General features: G+C 41.7%; 1 protein-coding gene across 1 annotated transcript; it reads right to left on the bottom strand.

The window, feature by feature from the left end:
- Positions 1 to 563: 563 nt before the first annotated feature.
- LOC119911564 (G-protein coupled receptor 4-like) lies at positions 564 to 3,259 on the bottom strand. Its single transcript, XM_038730468.1, has 3 exons — positions 2,947 to 3,259; positions 1,846 to 2,033; positions 564 to 1,736 (listed from the first exon to the last, which is right to left on the bottom strand). The coding sequence occupies exons 1-3, from the start codon at positions 3,124 to 3,126 to the stop codon at positions 1,238 to 1,240; spliced, it is 867 nt and encodes a 288-aa protein (XP_038586396.1). The 5' UTR covers positions 3,127 to 3,259; the 3' UTR covers positions 564 to 1,237.
- Positions 3,260 to 10,728: the final 7,469 nt, after the last annotated feature.

Genomic DNA, 10,728 nt, shown 5'->3' with positions numbered 1-10,728 from the left:
ATATTGTATTTTATGGTAGTGACCACACTCTCAAACCTAACACTGATCAAAGCAAGAAATTTGGCTCCTGCAGCGTTACAATAGGACAAAGATAGAACTAGTATTTTATTTACTTTAAAGATATTATTTAGTTATTTTAAAAGCCACTTTAGTATTTTTACTGTAGGCCTACTTTACTTTTACTTTAGTATTTTACTTTAATTATTTGTTTTCATTATTTTTACTTCATCAATAAATTATCTATGTCTGTGAATGTGACTTGTTGACTGACTGACTGAGACAGGACTCTTTGAAATTGTTTAACATTTAATCCACCTGTTCATTTAGTTACGTGTAGTTTAACTGATTAAAAAAAAAAACTATACTAATTTATATTGAAAAAATTTGCCTTTATCTGTTATGACTGTCTCTGTATCACCGTCACACTATTATTTCTACCCCAAATCATTATCTAAAAAAGTCTGAAAACGTTAAGAGTTGTGAGAACACAAGATTTGGTTGTTTGAAAAGAAAGTGCAGGATGCAGGAGACATGTCAGAGTTGGTCAAAGACAAATATTCAGATTTTGTCTAGAAATTGTTTTTATTGGATTTCTAGAAAATGTACAATCTCATAAACTGACATACTGTGGTTTAAGATGTTATTCATATTGCCAACAGCTTTTGCAAAATTCCTGCTTTAAATCACATCCTAGCATGTCTACCATCAAAACAATAAAAAAAAAATAAAAAAAACTTGAAATAAATTATTTGAAAAAAATACAGTTTGGGGTAGGAAAAGTAAAATGTATAAAAGTCCTAAAGACGTGTTGACATGCTCTCCCTGTGTTAAACATACAACAAACAGATCAAAGATTTAGGAATAAGACAACGAGGCGGCTATAAAGAGCTCAGTTAATACAAAATAATATCTGCTTTGCTTCTGTGATTAAAAGAGAATATTGATAGACATCAACTTACATTTACAAACTAATAAAAACATTTTATTTACATGTGTTGAAGCCATCACAGTGAACCAGAGCAAGTTCATCAAAACATTTCCCAGAAGCCAGTTCTCCCACAGCACAGTCCAAACAGTGCTTCCTGTGATCTACGCGTGTTGGAAATCGTATCAATAGATGACAGGATCTGTCTCCATCCTTTCTGTTCGCCTACATTTCTCCTCCTGTTTCCTCCCCTTTCTCTCTCTCCCTCTTTCTCTGCCTACATGAAGCTGACTGTGGAAATGTTGTCATCATTCATACTGATGGACTGCTGATTTCATTTCTGTCCATTCTGCAGCAACACACAGAAGCCAAAAGCTTGTCTATGGCCCCCTTCCTCATGAAGACATACAGGACTAAGTCTGCAAGAGGACTGAACCTAACAAAGATTAAAGACAGGATGTCAAGGGTCTTGTCATATATGACCAAGTAGAAAATTATGTTGGGCAGGAACAGCAGTGTATAAATAAGCAGCACCAGAACCAAAATTCCCACAATGCGTCGCTTTTCATCAGAGGGGACCGACATGGCAGCAGACAGGGCTCTGAGGGTCCCAACCAGGAAGAAGATTAACAATGGGAAGGGAAGGAGGAGGAAGACAGGGAAAATTATTTTTGTGACTTCATAACCCTTAAAGACATAGTAAAGGACGCCACAGACAAGAGTAATGACCCAGACCAGGACACAGAACACCACAGAGGTCTTGATGGTTCGTCTGTAGCGGTACCACAGCGGGTGGGCCATGACCAAATACCTGTAATACAAGATGGACACAAAGTCTTTGAGGAGCTTCAGAGTTATAAACTAATATAATGTTCAGACACAGAAGGAGCTCCACACATACTGGATAGACAGACAGATACCTTTCCAGGGCGACGCAGACCATGAAGTAAACACTGGTAAATAAACCAAAGTAGTAAATATAATAGAATATTTGAGATATCTTCCCATCCTGAGGTTGTGTCACATGAACAATCATGCAGCAGAGCTGAAGGAGGTCAGACATGAGAAGATTGATGACGTAGATCGGAGCAACATGATCACTTCTCACCTGCAGGTAAAAGTAAACAAGCAGTTGTAAACATGTTGTGAAGTCTACCTCCTCCCAAATCTGTCATCTGGCTCTGCAGCTGCAGTCAGAGCCATTTCTGACTTTTTCATCAAACTCTCCTATGTGCTGTCAGAAATCTCAGATATGACACACTGGCCAATCGTTAACATTACATTTATTCATTTAGACACTTTTGTCCAAAGCGACTTACACATAGCCTGGTGTTTGGGGCCCTGTGTAGCTCTGACTCTTCTGTCACACTGGCAGTAGAGTCTGGTCAGATCATTTGCTCTTGACGGTAAGATAAAATTAAAATTTACTCTGTTTTTGTTGTTTCCTTCCAATATATGTTATGTGACTATCTATATCTGACTGAAAGCTCTGAGATCTGTACTAAAATAGTCTACAGACTACTGCCAAGAGGTTATAAGACTCTCCTTGTCTTTTTTCTTATATTAGAGATGTTGTTTAGTAGGTAATGTTTGGCATGTTTGCCATCTTAGGGTAGCATGTTAGCAAACCTGCTAATCAGTAATAAACAAAACACAGCTTAGGCTGATGGCAATGTCATTAGTTTTAGTGCTGGACAAATTAAAGTTTATCACCTGATGATGGTGATAAATAAAAAAAGTGAATTATTATTAATTATTAAAGAGTTAATAATACTATTCTAGATGCAATACTGTGGGCTCCATTAATGAGTCATTATTTATGGTGATCCATCAAATAGTTGTCAAAATCCAAAATGAATGTTCACATATCTTCACACATTTCCTTGATTTACCCCCCCCCCAGAAAAAAAAATAAAAAATATATATTATATATATATATATATATATATATATATATATATATATATATATATATATATATATATATATATATATATATATCTCAGTAATAATGTACATACTGTAGAATAAAGAGCATAGATGGCCATGAGGGTCAAAGGAAGGCCGATACCAACGATTATGTATGTCACATTCTTGGTGAGTGGTAAGTCGTAGTACTGATGGGAGTTGTTTTTAAAATCACTGTGGCTGTAATCAGAGCTTTGGTCCTGTGAGCTGCTGTTATTGTAGAAATCTTCCATTCTTCAGAGTAAAACCTGTTGTTTGAGAGATCAGGTTATTTAAAAGGGAGCAGGGGTTTATAATAAGCACCTAACATTGTTCAGTGACATCACTAAAGCTGTGGGGTGCAAGTTCACACAAACACAGTGTACGTCTTGGGTTACGTATGTAACCCTGGTTCCCCGAGAAGGAGAACGAGAAACTGCGTCGGTTACGACACTATGGGAACGCCTCTGAACGGTCTGAACGTGAATGAAATCACTCCAATCCTATTGGTTTGTTGCTAGAACGGTAAGGTGTGACAGAATAACCGGAGGAGTATAAAGCACACCTGTACACACTCATCATTAGCTTAAACTATGAAGCAGGCGCTTCAGGCGGGGAGAGAGGTGCAGCGGGCCGACGCAGTGTCTCGTTCCCCTTCTCGGGGAACCAGGGTTACATACGTAACCCGAGACGTTCCCCTTCGAGGGAACTCTAACTGCGTCGGTTATGACACTATGGGAACGAGATACCCACTAAACCGTGCCGAAAACCCCGCCTGTCCCAGTGTGCAATAAAGTGGCATGACTAAGAGGAGAGCGCATGAGTGCCAGGTGCCGAAGGAAGGTCAAGACTGTAAAACCGAATGAATGGCCCAGCCAGCCGCTACACAAACATCCTGCAAAGAGGCCCCGGAAAGGAGGGCTCGAGAGGCCGCCATGCCTCTGGTAGAATGAGCCCTCATAGCCACAGGTGAAGGCAAACCGCGCACCTGATAGGCCAGGGACATAGTCTCAACAATCCAGTTGCTAATAGTATGTTTGGGTGCAGGGAGCCCAGCCCTGGGGTACCCAAACACACTAGCAGCTGGTCAACCTTCCTCCAGCGGGAGGACCTCAGAGTGTAGAGATGAGACCTCAGAGTCTCCCTCAGGAGACCCAACACTCATTGAAAGTGTTTTATAGTGATGGCGTGGGGGTGCGGGAGGGGAGAAAAGGCTCCCCTACCCCGGTCTTCAGGACCTCTTCCCTGAGCTCCGTCGGGACTGGATGACGGTCCTCAGATCGCGTCTCTCAGAATGCTGAGGTTGAGAGCGCCGTCTCGCTGCCCCAGCTCCCCGGGGGGGGGTTCCCCGAGAAGCGACACTCTGCTTCCTCTCCTCTCGGTAGGAGCTCGTAGAGGGAAGGGACCTACGCCTGGCAGCCTGAGTTGCCTTGGGTCCAGACCAGCGAGGGAGGTACTGGCGGAACGCTTCGCCCTGCGTCTTAATGCTCCATGGTTCTGCGAAGCTCCGCCAGATCTTCCTCAGAGGGACCCCCCCTCTGAACCATCTCCTGTAGCAGGTTGGCTTGGTAGGCTTGAAGCACCGCCATGGTGTGCAAGCCGCCACCATGTACGCCTTCCCCACGAGCGTAGGTGTAGTGCGAAATGGCTTGGAGGGTAAAGCCGGCTTCTCCAGGGAGGACGCAAGTCGAGGGGAGAGATAGCTCGCAAGCGCATCCTCCACCAGAGGCATCCTCCCATAACCATGGTCCCTAACCCCCATCACATTACTGTAGTTCAGTGGTGCGGAAAAAAATCTGCCCCATGATTTACTCAGTTCATCATGTAAATCAGGAAAGAATGACAGAGACTGGCGTGGAGGTGGCGCGTGGTGCTTAAGAAACCTTTCATCAAGCTTACCACTAGCCTGTGGTGTCTGCTCCTCCTGTGGCCAGTTGATGTTGAGCTTAGCCACGGCTCTAGTCACCACCTCCAGCAGCTCGTCATAGTCGGGCCGCCTGATGACGCTGCACCGACTCCCGGAAGTCATCGTCCACTACGCTGAGCACGTCCGCCTCCTCGGAGTCGGATTGCTGCAGCGTCTCCGGATCCAAACCGTGAGCGGGAGAAGCTGAGAACGAGGAAAGGAAGCTTCGGAGCCAGCGGATGAAGGTCGGGAAAAAGCCTCAGCCATCCCGAAATCCTCTTACAGATCACACTGTGAACCCCATGAGTGAAGCTGCCGGGCTGCCGCCACGGGGAGAACACATCCGGCCATCCTCGGAAAAGAGAGCCATGCTGTACCTCAGTACCCGCACGGAAAGGGCTTCGCAACGGCCGCAGGCAGCCCCCCACACATCTCATGAGAATCTCCATCCGTGATGTACCGAGGGCAAGGAAAAACACCTTCTGTACATCTGGTTGCCGGGCATGCTGGTAGACTTCTTCTTCTTCTGGTAAGACACACTGCTTGTAGGACTGGAGCTTTCTTCAAACAACATACAGAGCGCCTGCTGAATAGAAAAAAGCTAATGATGAGTGTGTACAGGTGTGCTTTATACTCCTCCGGTTATTCCGTCACACTTTACCGTTCTAGCAACAAACCAATAGAATTGGAGTGATTTCATTCACATTCAGACCTGCTTCGCCTAGAGGCGTTCCCATAGTGTCGTAACCGACGGAACTTTAGGTTACCCACAATCACATCAAGTCACAAACTGCTGTCTGTTCAGTTTCTATCATCATTCCTCATCATTTGTTACATTTAACATTTATTTCATCGAAATAAAAAAAAAAAAATTAAAGCTGCAAGCAGCGTTGGGCGGGCCCTCGCACTTGTAGCGCGTCCGGGTGTGAGCCGCCCGCGTTGCACATTCTCGAGCTCTGCCTGTGCGGCTGTGAATTTCCTACGCGGTTCCAACGCCGCATGAAGGTGCTATATGTCACTTCCTGTGTCCCCTATGTGGAGCTACATAGCACTTGCCGCTATGAATATAAATCGGTATTGGTGTGTAGATGTCTACGGGGTGGGAGAGTTATCAAGCACGTAAAGTTTGGTTTAGATGTGAGCATGTACACTGAAGTTACAACAACTTCCTGTGTCGTGGCGAAGAGTTGATCTTTGACGCCACGGATACGGCCATTGACGAAAACTCGCAAATAGCACAACTTTTCAGCGTCAATGCCTTTAGAAGGCACACCAGAAATTTGACGTTGATCCGACTAAATCCCTAGGAGGAGTTGTTAAAGTATGGAGTGTGTAAATCATCCAAAAAATGGCTGACTTCCTGATGACTTTAGGGTATGGGTTCTTGAGGCTTTTTTGTGCGTCTTGATATGATACATGTCCCAAGAAAATTTCGTACATGTAGGTTGAATGTGAACGAGGGGATAATCTATTCCAATTTTCTAGGTCGCGCTAGCGAGTCATTTTGCCACGCCCATGTGCGAAACCCATAAAATACGAAATTTTTCACCAGTTCTGACATGTTTGCAAATTTTGGTGAGTTTTCGAGTATGTTTAGGCCCTGTCAATGGAGCCTACTTTGCAGAAAAAAAAAAAATGAAACAAAAAATAATAATCTTAGCAAATTCAATAGGGACCTTGGGCCCTAACAAGTTCTGGTTAAATACTTTTATGTGCTGATGTGAGGTCATTACTGCAGCCACAGAACATCGTCCAGCTGCTCCAGTAATTTAATGTTTATACTATGTTCAGGACATCTTGCCTGTACTCGATGCCCCACCACTTGTTGAACTCCCCTCTGCCCTCTGAGTTTAGATGACGAGGTTTACATGACTAATTAATCTACTTCATATTTTACAAGATGTTCACTGCATATTTTATGTTCTCATTAATGTTTATCATGAGATATTATGAATAAACATTAGATGCACATCATCCACGTCTCCCAATGTCCTCATGTCCCTTCTGTCTCTGTCTCCTGTCAATTGTGCATGCTCATTCTTTTTTCCTCATTTTAATTAATGTAAAATACTCTCGCTTACAAGCTTTTATCTTTTAAGCTATTTCCTCAAAGTGGTTTAAGGTAAGAAATAAAATAAACATAGGAATAAAAAACTGTCTGCTTGTTAAAGTTTGTATGTACATTTATCTGTTTAATACGCTCTCCATATAAGAAAAATTTTAAATGACAAATTTTACCTTGAAAAGTTGCAAGATTCCACCTGAATGAGTTCCTACACCAGTGCCCGATGTTTTGCACTCTGCCTGCAAGCAGCCACTTTAAATATAGCAAATGATAACATGCAAAAGGTTGATGATAATCTACATCTGCTCTTCAAAAGGAAATGTAAAAGTAGCATCAGTATGTAAATGATGCATCACAGAAATGGTGAACACAGAGAGAAGGTTAGCGGGAAAAAGAACCTTCACACTCCTCAACATTTATTTGACTAAGAAATGTGCATGTGATCCGAATCCTTTTTCAAAACAGTTAACATGTATCTCATAGAAAGGCTTTAAACTCAAAGGATTAACTGTTTTGGATTAACTGTTATAACATACAGGAAAACATCTATTCGCAGTTGATTGAAATTACTTGCATAATTACGAATCTCTAATGCAGCTGTGTAAAACTCCTTTGCACAACTATTTAATTAGCAACCAGTCCTCATCCACCTATTAAAGATGTTGCTATTTGCAAGCATGGATCAAAGAGGCCAAAGGCACCAAAGGAGTAAGAAGCCATGGCAGCGGGGCCCGAATGGACTAAACGTAAAGTTCTGGGTGTTTACAGTCCCCCCCGATTTCTTATACACACAAAATTTAACACACAGCAGACACTCAAGGAGCAAAACCTCAGTCCAGATCTGCACATAAGCACATTTTCTGCCTTGCACTTTTTGCAAAACACTAAACACACTTTTTTTTAAAGAGTAAAGCAAATGGATGTCAATGCAATACCACATGAATTTCTGAAGCAGGGTTCAACCTCACAAAAGAACTTTGTGGGCAATTTCTAGGTATACTACTAAAATTTCTAAACCGTACTAGCACCTTCTGTTTTCTTCCTTTCTTTACCTCTATTACTACAAATGTCTTCCATAATTGTTTTTATTCTTTCTTTGTTACGCAATAAAATATTGATTTTTCTTACATGTCAGAACTGTATTGAAGACCGTAAGAGAAGCAAATTAAGTAAAATGTAACTGCTTTAACCGCAGTATACTGCACACCCTCAGTTACCTCAGCATATTCAGTTTTTGCAATTCAGTCTTGTTTAGTTTGATGCTTCGTGCTTTGCATACAAGCATGCTTCTAAAGAAATGGAGGCAGGCATGAACACAGTGTTTGTAAAGTACATCAAAACAACAGACTGAATCAACAGGAAAGACAAGTTTCCTTTATTTAAAATCTATATATTAAACATAGGCCACCAGCTCATATATCACTATTCAGTTTAAGGTTGTTTTGCAGTTTATTTAGATTGTCATTTTTTATTATCCATTCTGCTGTGACACCTGTTACCAGTGTGTAAAACAATGTTTACAGCACAAGAGCCGATTGTTTTCTTATCTCTTATGAATAAAATCTTTGGTGTCTCTCATGTTGTTACTGTCTCCAATATTTGATTGATTAATATTTGATTACCTGATTGTATTGTTTAATAAAACAAGAAACATTAAGAAAATACAATTCCTGATGTTGTGTGGACATGTTCTTTAGATGTGATGTGAGGCTATACTGCAGCCATATCAGCAAGAATTGTGTCCATCTACTTGAGCGATTTTAGGTGCAGAGCATTGTTCTAGGATGTTTAGCCTCTCTTCTACAATCAATGGTCCATCTGTCCTCTGACTTTGGGGATGGAGGCTTCAAAGCCTGTTCAAGCCATTTGTTGAAACACCTGCACATTGTCTTGTTTGCAATTCTGCAAATGATGGAAGCAAAATGAACTAAACGCTGACACATTCACCATGTCTAACAGCACACAACTCATTATGACTAAGCTCACATCCCTCAGCACAAGATGTTTTAGAAAGGACAGCTTGTCACAGTTTGAATAATAATTTGCATCCATATCCAACAAGCAGTTCTGATAATACCTGATGAGTACAACATCAACACAAATTTTATTTTGTAACAATATCCTTTAATAGTAGTATTTCTACTATATTATTTAAATATATGCCTCAGTATTATTTTAGCAGACAAGAGCACAGAGAAGCAAAGTCATAAAATCAGCTCTGGGCTAGCTTCTATTCCTCTTCTTTTTTAATAAGTAAATGTATTCCTGGAGATTACTTTCCATATTCAGACAAATACAATGTGCCAAAGCTAGCATGCCCCTAACAAGTCTCTCCATTCAAGGTAGAGAGACCACAATGATATCAACCTGCCATAAAAGAGATGGTGGATTGGTCACAAAGGTTTTCTGGCCTGAAACTTTACCTTTTCAGTTCAGTCTCAGTGTGGTTTTCAGCAGCAGCTCTAAAAAAAAACACCATACACTACCTGATCAGCACCAGACAGCAGACAGACACAGAGACTCGCTGGTGAACTGAGCTGTAGATATCAGCTGGTGTAAAGTAATGCTGCTATAATCAAAGATGTCAAAAATATCACAGTTGTTCCACAAGGTGGTGATGTCGCAGTATTCATGTTAGTCCAGCAGTAAACTGTTGTTGCTGTTATAATAGCTGTCATGTAGTGAAGCGCTGTGGGCTTAATGTTGAGTCGGTGTGTACATATGCAAAAACAATGTCGGACACCGTAGTTTTCTCTGGACCCCTGCCAAATCTGACCAGTGATGACATGTATAGCCGCATGTCGTCATTCCGCCGCTGGTTGTCGAGGTGGTGTCCAGCAAACGATGTGGGCTTTGTTGATCATTGGCAGACTTTCTGGGGAAGACCTGGTCTGCTCCGGAGAGACGGCATCCATCCCACTTGGGAAGGAGCAGCTCTCATTTCTAGAAATCTGGCCAAGTTTATTAGTGGACCAAATCCATGACAAGCCAGAGTTGAGACCAGGAGGCAGAGTCGCAGTTTAACACACTTCTCTGCCCTTCTTTTTCAGCAGTTACCCACCCAAAACCCTACGCAGAGTCGCAGTCTAACACACTTCTCTGCTCCTCCATTTCAGGAGTTACTTAGTGAAAACCCTATAGTGACAGTGTCTGTCCCCCGACCATCGAAATTATTTAAAAAGGTAAACAGAAGAGGAGCTGTGCATAAAAACCTCATAAAAATTAAAACCACAAGAGCAATAGTGCAAACGAATAGGAGAGTTAAATGTGGACTCTTAAACATCAGATCTCTCTCTTCTAAAGGTGTACTAGTAAATGAACTAATATCAGATTATGATATTGATTTACTTGGTCTTACTGAAACCTGGCTGGGTGATGGAGAATATGTTAGCCTAAATGAATCCACCCCTCCCAGTCATATTAATACTCACATTCCTCGAGGCACAGGCCGAGGAGGTGGAGTTGCAGCTATCTTCGACTCTAGCCTACTAATCAGCACTAAACCTAAACCAAACTATAACTCATTTGAAAGTCTTGTTCTTAGTCTTTCGCACCCAAGTTGGAAATCACTGCAACCAATTCTTTTTGTTATAGTGTACCGAGCACCTGGCCCGTACTCTGAATTCTTATCTGAATTTGCAGAGTTTTTGTCAACTTTAGTCCTTAAAACGGACAAAGTTATTATTGTAGGAGATTTTAATATTCATGTGGATGTTGAGAATGACAGCTTTAGTACTGCGTTTATCTCTCTGTTAGATTCCATCGGCTTCTCTCAGAGTGTTCATGAACCGACTCACTGTTTTAACCACACCCTCGACCTTGTTTTGGTGTATGGTATTGAAATTGAACATTTAGTGGTGTTCCCACAGAATCCCTCTTTATCCG

Source organism: Micropterus salmoides, unplaced genomic scaffold (assembly GCF_014851395.1).
Source record: "Micropterus salmoides isolate LMB-PRFRI ecotype aquatic unplaced genomic scaffold, ASM1485139v1 Ms_hic_scaffold_2, whole genome shotgun sequence".
Classification (NCBI taxonomy): domain Eukaryota; kingdom Metazoa; phylum Chordata; class Actinopteri; order Centrarchiformes; family Centrarchidae; genus Micropterus; species Micropterus salmoides.
This window is presented reverse-complemented; position numbering and strand designations above follow the sequence as displayed.

Excerpts from the sequence above, each read along its gene's own strand:
- LOC119911564 (XM_038730468.1), bottom strand. The coding sequence starts at position 3,126 with ATGGAAGATTTCTACAATAACAGCAGCTCACAGGACCAAAGCTCTGAT. Across the intron at positions 2,034-2,946 it reads TCTATGCTCTTTATTCTACA|GTGAGAAGTGATCATGTTGC; the intron begins GTATGTACATTA and ends TTTTACCTGCAG. Across the intron at positions 1,737-1,845 it reads GTCTGCGTCGCCCTGGAAAG|GTATTTGGTCATGGCCCACC; the intron begins GTATCTGTCTGT and ends CTTGTATTACAG.